The sequence below is a fragment of the Ursus maritimus genome, unplaced genomic scaffold, assembly GCF_017311325.1.
Source record: "Ursus maritimus isolate PB19 unplaced genomic scaffold, ASM1731132v1 scaffold_25, whole genome shotgun sequence".
Lineage (NCBI taxonomy): Eukaryota > Metazoa > Chordata > Mammalia > Carnivora > Ursidae > Ursus > Ursus maritimus.
In genome coordinates this window covers 14,157,458-14,174,487 of record NW_024425008.1, presented here as the reverse complement: position 1 = coordinate 14,174,487, position 17,030 = coordinate 14,157,458, and the positions used below count along the sequence as shown (strand labels likewise).

At 35.6% G+C, this 17,030-nt stretch overlaps 1 protein-coding gene across 4 annotated transcripts in view; it reads left to right on the top strand.

Moving 5' to 3' along the window:
- The window catches only part of SPATA7 (spermatogenesis associated 7), a 29,621-nt gene extending 13,054 nt beyond the window's left edge, over positions 1 to 16,567 (top strand). For 2 of the 4 annotated variants that reach the window (XM_040641574.1, XM_040641572.1), the window contains 8 exons: positions 3,105 to 3,256; positions 5,788 to 6,260; positions 7,374 to 7,440; positions 8,473 to 8,588; positions 10,373 to 10,426; positions 11,773 to 11,850; positions 15,554 to 15,611; positions 15,857 to 16,567. In XM_040641574.1, the coding sequence (XP_040497508.1) occupies positions 3,105 to 3,256; positions 5,788 to 6,260; positions 7,374 to 7,440; positions 8,473 to 8,588; positions 10,373 to 10,426; positions 11,773 to 11,850; positions 15,554 to 15,611; positions 15,857 to 16,441 (1,583 nt within the window). In that variant the 3' untranslated portion in view covers positions 16,442 to 16,567. The remainder of the gene's footprint in view (positions 1 to 3,104; positions 3,257 to 5,787; positions 6,261 to 7,373; positions 7,441 to 8,472; positions 8,589 to 10,372; positions 10,427 to 11,772; positions 11,851 to 15,553; positions 15,612 to 15,856) is intronic. The other 2 variants (XM_040641575.1, XM_040641573.1) reach the window with 1 other exon arrangement.
- The last annotated feature ends 463 nt before the right edge of the window (positions 16,568 to 17,030 follow it).

The following is a 17,030-nucleotide window of genomic DNA, read 5'->3' as shown; positions in this document are numbered from 1 at the left end:
GGAAGGAAGGAAGGAAGAAAAAATTTGAGAATTGACAGCATTTGGTTGTATTTAAAGAATTGCTCCTATTTCTTGTTTTTGGAATTTAGATTTAGCTAGTGCGTATTTATCCCACAGTACTTTCAGCTTTCAGTCAGTTGGGACAAGAGGTTTTCTTTTTTGCCATGTAAATGAATAAAATTGCGATGGCTAGAAGAATTACAAAGATTGTTATCACCAAACTAAAGTGTAATTAGTAATCATTATTCTTGTGTTATAAAGCTGATGTTCATTATAATTAATATAACTAACTTAGAAACAGATTTTATAGACACTTAAAAAAAGAAGTCTCTGGGTTTGAGCCATCTTTTTATAAGACACTCTCTTTTAAGAGACTACTGACTCGATCATTTCAATCTTCATAGTATCTAAGCTAGAATAGCTCTACATAGTTTGTTGAGTTGTTTAAATAATCCCATATTCGAGGGGTGCGTGGTGGTTCAGTGGGATAAGCATCTGACTCTTAGTTTCGGCTCAGGTCATGATCTCAGGGTCTTGGGACTGAGCTCCTTGTCTGGCTCCGCCTGCGCTCAGCAGGGAATCTGCTTGAGGATTCTCTCTCCTTCTGCCCCTCCCCCAGCTCATGTGTGCCTGCTCGCTCACTCGCTCTCTATAAAATAAAAATCTTTTTTAAAAATCCCATATTCGAATGTATTAGAAGACTTTACTTTTTATAGCAGTTTTATTGACAAGTGATTTGCATACATCCCTGCTGGGAGCCTGCTTCTTCCTCTCCCACTCCCCCTGCTTGTGTTCCCTCTCTCGCTGGCTGTCTCTCTGTCAAATAAATAAATAAAATCTTGAAAAAAAAAATTCAAAGGGGTTGTACCATTTTACCTTCTCGCCTTCTCTAACACTTGTTATTGACTCCATTTTTTTTTAATTTATTTTTTTAGTAATCTCTACACCCAGTGTGGGTTCAAACTCCTGACCCTGACATCAAGAGTTACATACTCTTCCAGCTGAGCCTGCCAGGTGCCCCCCTATTGACGTTTGATTGTAGCCATTCTAGTGGGTGTGAAGTGGTGTATCATTATGGATTCAATTTGCATTTTCCTCATGACTAATGATGTAGAGCATTTTTTTCATATGCTTATTGGTCATTTGCATGTCTTTGATAAATATTCAAATCTTTTGTCCATATTTTTTAGGGGGGGTAGGGCTGGCAACAGGGAGAGGGAGAGAGAGAATCTTAAGCAGGCTCTGCACCCAGTATGGAGTCCAATGTGGGGCTTAGTCCCATGACCTGAGCAGACATCAAGAGTCGGACACTTAACTGACTGAGCCACCAGGCACCCCTGTCCATTTTTTAATTGGGTTGTCTTATTGAGTTGTGTATTATTTATATATTTTGCATGGAATCCTTTATTAGGTATATGACTTACAAGTATTTTTTCCCCATCTATGACTTGCCTTTTAATTTTTTTAAGGATGTGTCTTTAGAAAAAGTATAAGAGGTGCCTGGCTGGCTCAGTCTGTAGAGCGTGTAACTCTTGGTCTCCAGGTTGTGAGTAAGAGCCCCATGTTCAGTGTAGAGATTACTTTAAAATAAAATCTTTTTCAAAAAAGTATAAAAGTTTTTCATTTTAAATGTAATTTTTTTTAATTGCTTGTACCTAAGATATCTTTGTCTCATCCAAAGTCCTAAAGATTTACTCTTCTGTCTTCTTCTAAGAGTTTTATAGTTGAAGCTCTCACATTTAAGTCTGTGATACATTTAGAGTTGATTTTGTGTATAGTATGAGGAGGCATTACTTAAATGAATAGCTTGGACAGATTTGGTAATATAGAAGTATTTAAAAATTGATAGTGTTGAGGACTGTTGAGGATTTTTTTACTCACTTGTTTTACCTGTAAGTAAGATAATAGATCTGAAAGAGAAAATTCTATTTGATTTACTCCACAGATATTATCTGCTATAATGTAGCATAAATCATAAGGGGGGCACCTGGCTGGCTCAGTTGGTAGAATATGGGACACTTGAACTCGGGGTTGTAAGTTTGAGTCCCATGTTGGGTGTAGAGAATACTTAAAAATAAAAAATCTTTTTAAAAAATGGCCAAGTTACTAATTAGATTTAAAGAAAAAAGAAAGAAAGAAAATCACAAGGGAGAGAAATTACATTTACAGACTGTGTTGTAAAAAATCCACGTATAAGTGGACCCATGCAGTTGTTCAAGAGACCTCCCATATTTCAGTCTACCTTTTAAAATAATAAATATATTTACTTTATTATGCTTATTTTTTAATTATAGTTCAAACTTTGAATATTAATTACTTTGTTTTTTAAGGCTGTAGAAATTTTTATAAATTCTGATACAAATCATAGTGATTTGAAACTTGAAATTATCTTGTCCATTAAATTGGGTTAAATTCCAGTTTAAAAAGTATATGACAAATTTTTAATTTTATATGAAAATACAAGTCATTTTGATTATGGTTAACCTTATATTTAACTTTGAAATTTGACTAGCTTTCATTTCACCATTTTCAGCCTTCATACCATATTATATGGTATGGTATATGTATCAAAGATTTATCTTTGATAACAATTCAATACCTGACCTAAAGCATTCTAAAGTGCAAAACCACTTTTTTCATTTATATTTCCAAATGAATAACAGTTAAGTAGAAATCAGTTATCCTAATTGAAAATAATGTTATCTTTTTAAAGTCTATAAAACTTAAATTTGTATGGCATGTGATGTTATTGCATTTGGGGGAGAGTGTATGGACTAATTCAGACTCTGCATTTAGTGATGACGGAGTCACAAACAACACATCAGCATTTCTCACCTTCAGTATCTCTGAATATCTGCTAGGAATTGCTTTCTTGAGCTCTTAGGCTTAGCCAGTTTGTCACATCTTGTTTATGCTCTTTAAATAATGCACTTAAAAGTTTCTGTAAATTAAATATTTGTTAGCTTCTCTTTATACAGAAAAGTATATGGATTTTTATTTATATATCAATAGTGTAAACTATTTTGCAAGAAAGAAAATTTGCCCTTTATTAGTCTTCTAAGACCAAAACCTTAATTTTTCTGTTTTGTTCTTTATTTTAAAAGATTTGTTTTCCCCATCAGATGCAGACCAACAACGAAGAGAGAAACTCAAAAAGGAGTTAGCACGATGTGAAAGGGAGTTGAAATTAAATAAAACAGCAATGCAGGCCAATTCTAAAAATAATTCCAGGTCATTATTTAACACTCTACAAAAGGTAAGATAGTATTTTTACCTGTTAAAAGCAGATGTTTCTAAGGTATTTCATTAGTGGTACAACCTAGCAGTAAATATTTTAAGCTTTTCAGACCCCACAGTCTCTCACAGTTCTTGTGCCCTTTGACAGTAGCCACAGACAAGATGTAAATGAATGGGCATAGCTGTGTTCCAGTAAAACTTTATTAAGAAAGACAGTAAACCAGATTTGGCCTCCAGGCTATAGTTTACTGACCCCTGCTCTTGGTGTTTTGTGATACCCTTTAACATCTGATTGAGGAAGTTCTCTTATTCCTAGTTTGCTAAGAAGATTTGTTTTTCCTTTCTCATGAATGGATGTTAATTTTATAAAATGCTTTTCTGCATTTTTTGAAAAGATGGCATCATTTTTCTTTTTAATCGATGTATGTAGTGAATTATAGTCAAGTTTCTAATGTTAAAACTACTTTGCATTCCTAGTATAAACACAACCTTGTCATAATGCAATTCCTTTTCTATACGTTGCTGGGTGCAGTTACTAATACTTTAAGATTTTAGCATCTACCGCCATTATTGATATTGACCTGTCATTTTCCTTTTTCTCTATATGGTTACGCTACCCTCATAAAATAAATAGGGTGCTGTTTCCTCTTTTTCCATGCTCTAGAATAGTTTATATAAGTATGGAATTATTTATTCTTTGAATTTGATGGCTCAACATTAAAATTACCTGGCCCTAAAGTTTTCTTTGTTAGAAAATTTTTGATTACTAATTCAATTTTTTGAATCATTATAAACTATTTTTTAAAGTTGTATTTATGTTGGAAGTTGTCCATTTCATCTAAATTTTCAAATTTTTGGCATAGGTTTATTTAAATGTAGTCTCTCTTAATCTCTCCTGAATATGTATTTTGCCCTTTTAATTCCTCATGTTATTTGTGCCTTTATTCTTCTTTCTTTGATTTTTTCTCACCAGAGATTTGTCAGTTTTTTAAAATATTTTTAGAGGGCATTTTGTTTTACTTCATTAATCTCTATTGTATTTTGTTTTGTTTTTTAATGTCTGCTCTTATCTTTCTTTTCCCCTTTTGGTTTTCTGTGGGTTTATTTTGTCTTACTTTCCTTCTTTGCTTAGCTTATTTTCAGCCTCACTTCTGGACAGTAAAAGCATATTTTAAGGTTATAAATTTTCCTCCACATGCTGCTTTAGCTGCATCCCACAAGTTTTGTTATGTGGTATTTTTATTATGATTCAATTCAGAGTATTTTCCATTATCTCTTTTTTAACCTAAGAGTCATTTAGAAGTATTTCTTAATCTGTCTATTTTTTTCCCTAGGAGTTTTCTCTTATTCCAGATTTCTAGCCTAATCATAGAATATCCATATGATGCTAATTTCTTGACATTTGTTGAGAAATTTGTTTTATGGCCCAGTAGGTAGACAAATTTCTTAAAATGCACTGTGTTATTATTTGTTGGAAAAAAATATATACTATAGTTGTTGTGTACAGTATTTACTATACAGTGTATTCATTAGATTAAACTTCATATATATTCAAATCTTACTGATTTTTTTTGTCTGGTCAATCTATCATTTATTAAGGGAAATCTTCTACATGATTATGTATTTAGCTATTTGTCTAAAAATTAGTACTTAAACTTTTTTTAACTTGCTTATATTTTTATAAGTCTTGAGGATAAATATTTAGACAAATTCAGATTCAAATTATTTTAGGCATATTTTAATATTGGGTTTTATAGTTAATAGACACCTGTTTTAATTATAATCTGCATTTACTGAAAACTTTCCTACAATTAAAAAGAAAATGCTAACTTTAGGGGCACCTGGGTGGCTCAGTTGATCAAGTGTCTGCCTTCAGCTTGGGTCATGATCCCAGAGTCCTGGGATCAAGCCCCACATCAGGCTCTCTGCTCAGTAGGGAGTCTGCTTCTCCCTCTCCCTCTGCCTGCCGTTCCACCTGCTTGTGCTCTCTCTCTCTCTGCCAAATAAATAAATAAAATCTTAAAAAAAAAAAAAAAGAGAGATCTACCTGTAGATCTCAGTACACAAGTTCAAGACCACAAATATAGATAGATGTTAGTAATTCTTTTTTTAGTTTCAGAAAGAAAAATGATTGCTGGGGCACCTGGGTGGCTCAGTCAATTAAGTGTCTGCCTTCAGCTCTGGTTGTGATCCCAGGGTGCTAGGATCGAACCCCGCATCAGGCTCCCTGCTCAACAGGGAGTCTGCTTCTCTCTTTCCTTCTGCCCCTACCCCGATTCATATTCTCTCCCTCTCTCTATCTCTCTTACTCACTCTCTCTCTCAAATAAATAAAATCTCAAAAAAAGAAAAACAATTGCTATTACTTATATTTAGAATTATATTTTAATAATTCAAAACCTTGAATAGAACTTCATATACAATGCTGACATCTTTAGGAATATATAATCTCTAAACCCAAAGGCAGCTATTTTTTGGTGTATAATGTGGAACTCCCCAATTATGTGAATTTGTAAACATAATTGATGACGATCCAACCAAATGTTCTTAGCCCTCAGGAGAACCACAAGATGAAGATGTGTTAATCGGAGAAGTGAATGGATTTCCATCCTTTACAAGGTCACCAGTAACTTCTTCAGAGAGACTACACCTCAATCTACCTAGATCTGATAAAGTCCCCACAAATGGTACTGAGAAGAACTCCAGTTCCTCCGTGTTCAACGTGGATTACACCCCCTCTGGGCCCAGGAGGGCATGCTCTGGAACTTCATACGGCAGAGGGCCCAAGAGCACATTTCCAAATACCCATCGGTTTCAGTTAGTTATTTCAAAAGCACCCAGTGGGGACCTTTTAGATAAACATTCTGAACTCTTTTCCAACAGACATTTGCCATTCACTCCACGCACTTTAAAAACAGAAGCAAAGTCTTTCCTGTCACATTATCGATACTATACACCCGCCAAAAGAAAAAAGGATTTTACAGATCAGCGGATAGAAGCTCAAACCCAGACTGAATTAAGCAGGTATGGCACATTCACAGCCAGTAGTAAGTCCTTCAGGATGTTGTAGAATTAAATAATAATATTCCTTATTTTATATCACATACCTAATGTGTCAGACTTAAGGTCTGGTAGTGCCCTTTTGAATGGGATGGGATTAATGTGACTTTTCCTTTTGTATGTGTTACTGAAACTACCTAAATAATTGTTGAAAAGTAGCTATTAAACTTATCAAGCTCCTTATAAACAGGAATGTTACATATTTCATTGTTTCAAACATGGTATATTGCTTTTAAATATACCATGAATTTTCAGAAAATCCTTAAAATATGTCATCAAATAGCATTTGTGTAAATATGTCTATAGATTCATGTTAAAAATGGCAAAACAATGGACTAGCAAGGAAAAAAAACACTGTTTCTCTGACTTTCCCTGGGCTCCCTTCCTGCAAATATTCAACCCCACTCTTATATAGCAGCAACTCCCCAGGAATAATTTAGCCAAGTGGGACAGTTTCTGAAAACTAAGTGTAATTTGCCTCAATAATGTTTTCATATTTGATAGTGCCTGGCACATAATGAATATTCAGTAAAAGTTTGCCAAATGATTGAAGAAACAAACAAATCTTATAAAGTATTAAGTGTTAACTGATTTGTGATTGTTTTTCCTGGTGTTATATGAACAACTATTTACCTGGTCCTACATTTTAGTTATTTTTAGAAAGCAAAAAACAATTTAGGACTAGTATTCTTTTCTCTGGGTATAGAGAAGAGGTACGATAATACCAGATGAGTCTGTGTTCATTTAATCCCGTGAATTAAGGAATAGGGAGAAATAAGGAAAGGAAGCATATTGTATCCTTTTTTGATTGTGTGTATGACAGCTTTTGAGGATAATAGATCCCATTTCCCTAGTCCCATTCTATCCGGGTGAAATCTAGCTGCTATTCAAAAAAAGGAAAAACAAGCTGTGTAATCCAAACCATATCTATTTCCTGATTATATAATTAGAAATTACACATTTTATAAGAATAGATGGATTTCATCTTTTATGTTTGAGAGGTTTTTTTAAGACAGTAAACTTATTATCAGAGTGTCTTTTGAAGGCTTGACAATTATTCCTTTTAAAATATTACAGCTTTAAATCTGATTTTGAGACACTTGACACCAACAACTTCACAGATTCAGAAGAGAACACAAAGCAGGTAATAAAAATGAGATCTCTGTGTGTGCCACATTGGAATGATCGCTGCTTTAACTTAATAAAATATGTATCGCTGTTTGGACTTGAATAATCTCTTGGTGACACTTCTTGCAGATGATGTAGCCAGTATAGAGAAGTACTGCCTATTTACACATGACTATAGCTTTCTTTGAGTGGCCAGATGGATCCTGCCCTGTCTGGGAAATCACCTGTTAGCACTTTTTCTAGATGGTTGGTTGGCTGGCTAGATAGATGAATAAATGAAAAAAATACCTTAAATGTTGCTTTCAAAGATGTAGACTTGGATCACCGAAGGAGCCAGAAAAGCTATACAGAAGTTATTTTAATTTCTATGCCTGTACTTTTTTTTGAATTGCCACTGATTATTGGAAATTATACGTTATATACGAATAGATGGGTATCATTCTTATATTTGCTCTTACTTTTTTCCAGACCATAAGGCTGTTTTTTATAGTGTTTATGTTTTGAGTGTTTAGCAGTCATTTCTTTTAAAATATTACAGCTTTAAGTCTGATTTTCACATAAACTGATTATTTTTATTTTTATTTTGGGAGTATTAATCATACACTTTTGTCCTAATTTAAATTTATTGTTTTATAAAAACAGTTGTCTATTAAAATGTCAAACACAGGGCACCCAGGTGGCTCGTTCAGTTAAGCATCTGACTTCGGCTCAGGTCGTGATCTCAGGGTCCTGGGATCAAGCCCAGCATCAGGCTCCCTGCCCTCCCCCTGCTTTGCTCTCTCCCCTCCCCTGCCAAATAAATAAATAAAATCTTTAAGAAAGAGAGAGAGGGAGGGAAGGAAGGAAAGGAAGGAAAGAAGAAGTCCTTGATTGGGTAGAAAATGTATTCTAAAACAGCCTTTGTCGTAATATATCAGTCACTTTTACCTATGGGATATCTTCACTGTTTCCTTGACTTTTTTGAAATGTGCCTGTTTTGCTTTATTTCTGCTTTCATAATGTATTTTTGAAGCAAAATAAAGATTGATTCTTCTCATTACATCCCCAGGCATCTAATTGTGTGACATATGATATCAAAGGAAAAATAGCTCCTTTACCCTTACAAGGGCATGACTTACCATGGGTTGAGATTAAAGATGGTACTCTTCAGTGTTCCTCACCAAGGTAAACAGCTTACAGAAGTCATTGCAACTGTCTATTTAACTGCTTTCCTGTGTAACAGACATATAATATTTGCAACATAAGCACTATTCTAATTACATGCATTCTAATCTACTTTGGTGTTATATAATTCAGCGGCAGTGTTAGTAAGGAAATTTTACAAAGTAGTTAATAAAAGTTTAAATGAATTCATTTTGCTAATTCATTAATAAAGAAAAAGGCGATACTGGCTTATATTATTTGCCATTGCTATTCACATGAAAAAGGACTTTTCCTGGGGTGCCTGGATGGCTCAGTTGGTTAAGTGTCCAACTCTTGATTTCAGCTTGGGTCATGATCTCAGGTCACGAGATCAAGCCCCGCATTGGGCTCCGTCCTGGATGTGGAGCCTGCTCAAGATTCTCTCTCTCCCTCTCCCTCTGCCCCCCCCCCACACACACACCCCCCCGCACAAGTGCACACTCTCTCAAGAAAGAAAGAAGGAAAGAAAAATAAGGATTTTCCTGAAGACAAATCCTGTGGCAGAAATAATACTGAAGATTTGGGGATTCATAGTTCATGATTTTGAACATTCACCATATGCTAGTGTTTTATCTGTCACTGCCATGTACTGGCACTGTTTTTAAAAACTGCGCATCGTGTTCAGTAATTATGGAATACTACACCTAAATAGAAATGATAGCAAAAATGCCTTCGATAGTTCCAGCTGTCAAATGTATTTCCAGTGTCAGAGATTATATATGAGATGAAGAAGGTGGTAATAAAGGACTAGAGATTAAAAAGAGGGCAAGAGGGGCATCTGGGTGGCTCAGTCGGTTAAGCGTCTGCTTTCGGCTCAGGTCATGATCCCAGAGTCCTGGAACCGAGCCCTGCATCAGGCTCCCTGCTCAGCGGGGAGCCTGCTTCTCCCTCTCCCTCTGCTTGCCGATACCCCTGCAAACACACATGATCCCTCAGAGCCCAGGCCCTTCCCAGGGAGATGGCACCTGGCGGGGCTGTGGGCGGTTCATTACTAACCTCTCTTGTCTTGACATTCATGATGCTTCAGTACTCATAACAAGATTATAAGCTAACTCGTGAGTCTTTCTGCAATGAATATAAAGAATGGCCTAAAGAAAGGAATATTTATCTTTTCTAGTAGTTTCAATCTAAAAGAAGTAAAGCAAAATATTTATAATTAAGCATACCTGAATAACAAGATTGGAATTAACTAATGATGACATAACTATTGACAAAATTTGTCATAATGACCATCTTAAAACAGTTTTTCATAGGGAAATAATCTGTTTCCAGCATTATTTATATGTTAACCTTAGTCAAAGTGAAATTGTGTGTACTAGGTAAGTGCTATCGTCCAGTTTGGAAAAGGATTGTGGGGGCACCTGGGTGGCTCAGTTGGTTAAGCATCCAACTCTTGATCTCAGCTCAGGCCTTGGTCACAGGCTGGTGAATTCAAGCCCCACACTGGGCGTGGAGCCTACTAAATAAATACATACATATGGTGAATTTGTCATCAGAAGACTAGTTAAAAATATCTTTGCTACTCATTAACACCTGTCTTTGGCAAGTTACCCAGCCATTCTGCCCCTGGTGAACTCATCAGTCAGTGGAAAAAATTATACGTACCCAATGTACCAGTCAGGGTTGTTCGGAATATTAGGTCAGATCATGGATATGAAAGTACTTTAAAAATTCTAGAATACATCATTACTAATATATAATATTATTGAGTACTTATTGCATGCCAATCATTGTTTTGTTCAAATATTGTAATTTTCTCTTTTCAGGGCAGTATGTCAGTATTCCCTGCAGCTTCCTCCAGAGAGAAAAATCCACTCTGAGTAAGATCTTTTTAACGTCTTCATTTTGCTTAGTGGAAATCAAGAATTAAGAATCATACAAACTATTATTAAATAAGTCAGGACTAAATGCTAATTTCTTTTACAACTAGCTTTGGAGTTCAATCATATAATATACCCTAAATTTGAGAATGATCACAATTTTCTGAAATAGTTATCAATCACTTCATCTTTATGTCCAGGGGAAGTTTGTCCCTAAGTTATTAATGCCTGCTGGTTTTTTTATAATTAGTACCCATAAAAATAAACAAGAATAACAAGAGTTTTAGAGGAATGCAGACTTTGGGTAGCTCAGGATACCCTTCCGGGAGGTTTCTAACCTCACCAGGTCTTTGCAGATAGCAGACTTCTGGGTTTTAATGTCATTTTAGTTAAGCTACACTTTTTCAGGGAATATCATCTATTTTATAGAGTTTCATTTATTCTCAAACTCGCTACTTAAATATTAGAGCCTGAGAATCCGTTTGAAAGTGTAACTTTTTATATAACATTTTAATCTATTATCTAATTTTCTTATTAATTCTTCCCTTTACATTTACTTACTAGTTGAGTGGTTACTTGCTACTTACATTTTCTATCAATTCAGATTTCAACTAATTAAAATCAAATTTATAATAGTATTCAATTATACTAGCTATTAAAATATAAGATAATGTGCCCACATATTTAAAAATTATCACTCTCTTTATATACACAAATTTCCCACTAGAATATTTTTTCTTCTCTCCATACATTTTGAGAAAAAATGCTCAATAAATTTCCCGATCTTCAAACAAGATGCTCTTCTAGCAGAAGAGGGTCTCATAGTTGAAGTTCTTCCTTCTCTGGATGAGCTTCCTCTTTCCCCTCCTCTAAGTGCCACGCACAGGGCTCCCACCTCTGCTGCTGGACATGGTCAGAAGTCAGAGGACCCGTAAAATGCTTGTCGAGAACATGCGCCCCCGGTGGTTCACGTGTGGTCGCCCTTTTGCCCTTGTTTGCTCTATTTTGGTTTTTGTTTGTTTTATGTGTGTGGTTTTTTTTAGTTTTGTTTTATTGGTTTTTGTTTCTTTGTTTGCTGTTGTAATTCCTGCTTATCTGTTAGTGCTGGATGAATGCCATACACATCTATAAAATTGTACTCGATTAGGAACATTTTCTCCTCTTTAAATTTATCTTTGTATAAGAATGTAGACATAAGTTTTTTTTATAACATTCCTCTTAATGTGAGATAGCAGTATATGTGTCATAGTAGTGGTAGATATTTCTAATTAGGTACTCATGTTTCCTGTAGTTTTCAGAGTAAGTAGGAAATAATTTTTATGCTGTGTACTGCTTTGTTTTCACAGTGAAGAAGAACTGTTATATCTGAGTTTCATTGAAGATGTAACAGATGAAATTTTGAAACTTGGTTTATTTTCAAACAGGTAAGATTTTTTAAATTATATTATGGTGGTTGAATAGTACATTAAATACTCTTCCTTATCATGTTAATTTTTTTAAGTTATTTCCACATATTAGGAAATGAAAAATTATATTGCTTTCTTGGGGGGGACAGATTTTTTTTAAAAAAAGATTTATTTATTTGAGAGACAGAGAGCATGCAAGTGGAGGGAAGGGCAGAGGGAGAAAGAGACAGACAGACTTCTCACTGAGCACAGAGCCCAATGCAGGGCTCAGTCTCACAACCCTGAGATGTGACCTGAGCCAAAAGCAAAAGTCGATGCTTAACCGAATGCATCACCCAGGCGCTCCTTAGGGGGACATATTCTTATAATTAATAGCAAATTGTAAAGAATGTTTAATTCTTTACCATATAAGGCAAGTTTGCAGTTTAGGGGAGTTACAGAAAAGAATAAGAATAGAGATTTTACTTATTTAAATACTGTTATTTCTCTAAGATGCAGAGAACAGATTGGGGGTTGCCAGTGGAGGGGGGCTAGGCGAAATGGGTAAAGGTAGTCAAAAGGTAGAATTCCCAGTTATAAAATAAGTAAGTCACGGGGATGTTAATGTACAGCATGGCGACTGTAGTTAATAGTACTGTGTTGCATATTAGAAAGTACTTTGTGAGAGAGTAGATCTTAAAAGTGCTCATCGCAAGAAAAAAGTTCTATAACTGTGGGGATGGGTGTTAACTAGACCTATTTTGGTGATTATTTTACAATATAAACAAATGAATCATAATCTATGTCAGTTGCACCTTACTTTAAAAAATCCATCACAGGGGTGTCTCAGTGACGCAGTCACTTGGGCGTCTGACTCTTGGTTTCGGCTCAGGTCATCATCTCGGGGTCGTGGGACCAAGCCCCGTATCAGGCTCCATATCAGGCTCCCCACTCGGCATGGAGTCTGCTTGAGATTCTCTCTGCCCCCCCCAGCTCATGCTTTCTCTCTGAAAATAAAATAAATAAATCTTTTTTAAAAATCTATCACAAAAAAAAGAGAAGAAGAAAATGAGGGATGCCTGGGTGGCTCAGTCACTTAAGCATCTGCCTTCGGCTCAGGTTATGATGCCAGGGTCCTGGAACCAAGTTCCTCATTGGGCTCCTTGCTCACCAGGGAGCCTGCTTCTCCCTCTGCCTGCCACTCCCCCTGCTTGTGGTCTCTCGCTCTCTCTGACAAATAAATAAAATCTTAAAAAAAGAGAAAGAAAATGATATCCATATTTGAAAGAAAGATGTAAAACTATCTTTATTCACAGACAACATTGTCATCCATGTAAAAATCCCACAGAGTCTACAAAAAAAATTATAACTATACAAAAACAACACTCTATCTCTTAGTTATAATAGACTGGTGAACCAAATTTTTGTGTATTTGAAAGATCCATCATCTCATTTTACTATTTGAAACTTGTCACGAGAATCAAAAGCAAGCATTTTTGTTACAACTGTTACTAGTAAAGTGAGGACAAATTAAAAGCTAGGTTAATATACTGTAAATGAAATGGAAAGTTTATAAACCCAGATTAGATATTGCATATCTTAAGGAAACTTGTGGTCCTGAATCAGCTTGAACATTATTTATCTGAATAAAGTTCACTGGGCACCGAGACCTACTTACTGTTACGTATCATAGAACCCCATTTATGCTACATGCTTTCCCTGTTGTAATATGTCAAGTACAGCATTTCTAATGAATTACTTCTATTCTTATATGAAGTTTTTTTAATTAAAGTAAAATTTGTATTATTGCTATAAAAAGATAAACTAAAAAGACCTAAGTTTTTTATAATAATTCTGTTTACTACTTTTATTTAAAAAGGGTGATTAAAAATGTTTTCATAATGGTTATAGAGTTTCAATTGGCAAGATGAAAAAGTTCTATTGGTCTGTTTCATAACAATATATGGTTATGAAATATATTTAACACTACTAAACTATACACTTAAAAATGGTTAAATGGTAAATTTTATATTACCTGGGTTTTACCACAACAAAAACATTAAGATTCCAAGTATAAATCAAACAATAAAGCACAGGTTAGAAGCAAAAACAAAAAACATTTGCATAGAACATGTGTTTGTTGTAGAAAAAAAAACTTAAATTTTTCGTTTAGATTATAAGGCTATTTATTGCAGCTTTTGTTATTAAAGCACCAAAAAAATAGAACCAACCCGTATATCTAATAGTAAAGGTTTGGTTGAATAAATTGTTGAATATTTACAAGATCAAGTGTTCAGAAACTTAAAATGATGTTTTAGAAGTGTATTTATTTATACAGAAAATTGTTCAAAATAAATGGTTGATGAGAAAAAACAAAATAGGTACCCAAACAGTATGTATTGTTTATAAAAGATAGAATGCGGATTTCTTGGGCTTTTAAAAAATTGCTCAGTTGGGGCACCTGGGTGTCCCAAGTGGTTCAGCATCTGACTCTTGGTTTCAGCTCAGATCATGAGATCGAGCCCTGTGTCAGGCTCCCCACTTAGCAGGAAGTCTGCTTGAGATTCTGTCTCTCCCTCTGTTTCTGTCCTTTCTCCCCACTGCACGTACTCTCTCCTTTCTCTCTCTCTAAAACAAATAAATAAACCTTTTTTAAAAATTGCTGAGTAAAATAGAACTACTAAATCTAAGATTGGCTTACTTCATTGATCATAACATGATAACAAAGGAGTTGTTTTTCAACAAAAGTATCGATACCTTCATGTGATAACAAGACAAGCATAGTGTAGTTGAAAAAATAATTTCTCTGGACCCAGATACATCTGGGTTAAATTCTCCTAATGGCTTGTGACCTTAGGGGAGAGGAAGTCATCATCTTAGATCATTTTCTCATATTTAAAATGATCTTTACAATACCTTTCACTCCAAATATTGGTCATGATTACAGGTATAATGATTGTGTGTCTAGTGCAAATGTCTAGCCCTTAGTGGTACTTATTAAGTGATAGCTTTTAGGTTATTATGTGGATTTACCATCAGTGGAATTTTTCTCAAGTATAATTGAGGAAGCATTGAAAAGTAACTCTTTATAAGAGAATTTCCTTTGAGGTTTGGTTTGGGGGGGGTTGTGTATATGAAAGAGAGAGAATGGGAGGGAGAGGCTTTTGGCGTTTGCATATGTGCATGAGAGAAAAATAAGAATGCTTTTTGGTCTGTGGCAGGGGTATTGTTGGACCTCATTTAAAATATTTTCACAGAAATGTAAGTGGTATATAATCTTTCAGAAACAATGGCATCTGTTATAAAACTTAAACAAAAACAAAAGCCATACTAGCTCCCAGATTGGAGAACTTGACAGAACAGGGAAGGATTATTAGTGTTTCGCTCTGGAAAGAAAAAGAAGAATCTAAAAAATATTTTCCAGGGGTGCCTGTGTGGCTCAGTCGTTAAGCGTCTGTCTTTGGCTCAGGGCGTGATCCCGGAGTTCTGGGATCGAGCCCCACATCAGGCTCCTCCGCTGGGAGCCTGCTTCTTCCTCTCCCACTCCCCCTGCTTGTGTTCCCTCTCTCGCTGGCTGTCTCTGTCTCTGTCAAATAAATAAAATCTTTTAAAAAAATAATAACTAACTAACTAAATAAATAAATATTTTCCAACCTTTAGTAGTCTTGTTATTGCATGGCTATTTTGTATTTAGTTGATTTTCTGATTTTGAGACATTAACATTTCTATTTATCATTTTTAGGTTTTTAGAACGCCTATTTGAGAGACACATAAAACAGAATAAACATCATTTGGAGGAGGTTTGTCTTTCTTTAGACATTCATTAGAAAAAATTCTAGTATGGAAAGAATTTTAAAGTTTTTCCATAGCCTCAAAGAATGCATTGAAAGCAAGGCTGTTTTTCCCTTGTACCTTTTGTGTGTATGGGCGGGGGGGGAGGTGAGAGAAGGATTAATCCTGCTGAGATGCGCTGCACTGCAGACAAAAGTGATTCAGTTTGACGAGCTGAATTAATGTAATTATTCTTGCCTTGGCTTGATCCTAGGGGAAAATGCGCCACCTGCTGCACGTCCTGAAGGTGGACTTAGGCTGCGCGTCCTGGGAAGGCGCGGTGGAGCCGGAACACAGTGATACGCTGAACTCACTTGATTTTGAACAGGCTGAGAATTCGGAAGAAAATGAAGATAAAAGTAAACATGATACTACAATTCAACAGGAACGTCAAGAATACCAAAAAGCTTTGGATATGTTATTGTCCATACCAAAGGATGAGAACGAGAGACTCTCTTCACCAAGTGAATTTTTCCTACCCATCTATAAATCAAAGTACTCAGAAGGGGTCATAATTCAGCAAGTGAATGATGAAACGAATCTTGGACCTTCGGTTTGGGATGACAAAAATCCAAGTGTCTCCGACAGCCTAACAGACCAAGAGACATCTGTGAATGTCATTGAAGGGGACAGTGACACCGAAAAGGTGGAGACTTCAAATGAATTATGTTGTCTTAGCACAGAGCTCTCCCCGGCTCTTCAGTTTCACAGTGTCCAGGATGACAACAGGCATGACATGGAAGGACCGACTCTTAAAATCATGGAAATGAGCATTGAGGACGGATCTTTGGATGTTTGATCTTCATTAATAAATATCCCAAATGGCCAGTAATTCAATATTCCTTTTCCTCTGTTTTATTCTTTTATATATTAAGATTTCTGTATTTGCTTTCCAGGCTGTATAATAAATTACCTTAAATTAGCAGCTTAAAACTACACACATGTATTATTTATCCCACCATTTCTGTGTATCAAGAGTTTAGGCATAACTGAGATGTGTCTGCTCTGGGTCTCAAGGCTACAAGCTAGGTGTCATTTGGGGCTATGGTCTCATCTGGAGGCTTGATTGGGGTGAGAATCTACTTCCAAACTCTTTTTTTTTTTTTTTTTTTTTTTGCTGGCCATTGGCTGCCCTCAGCTTCTAGAGGCTGTCCACCGTTCCCTACCACTGTAAGCAGCCACAGACTCACTGTTTGCTTTTTTAAGGCGAGTGAGATGAAGCCCCGTATTACATAATACGGGAATGACTTTCCATCACCTTTGCTACCTTCTTTTAGTTAGAAGCAAGTCACAAGTCCTGCCCACACTTAAGGAGTGGAGATACTATACAAGGGTATGAATGCCAGAAGGTGAGAAGCATGGGATCCCCCTAAGATCTATTGGCCATG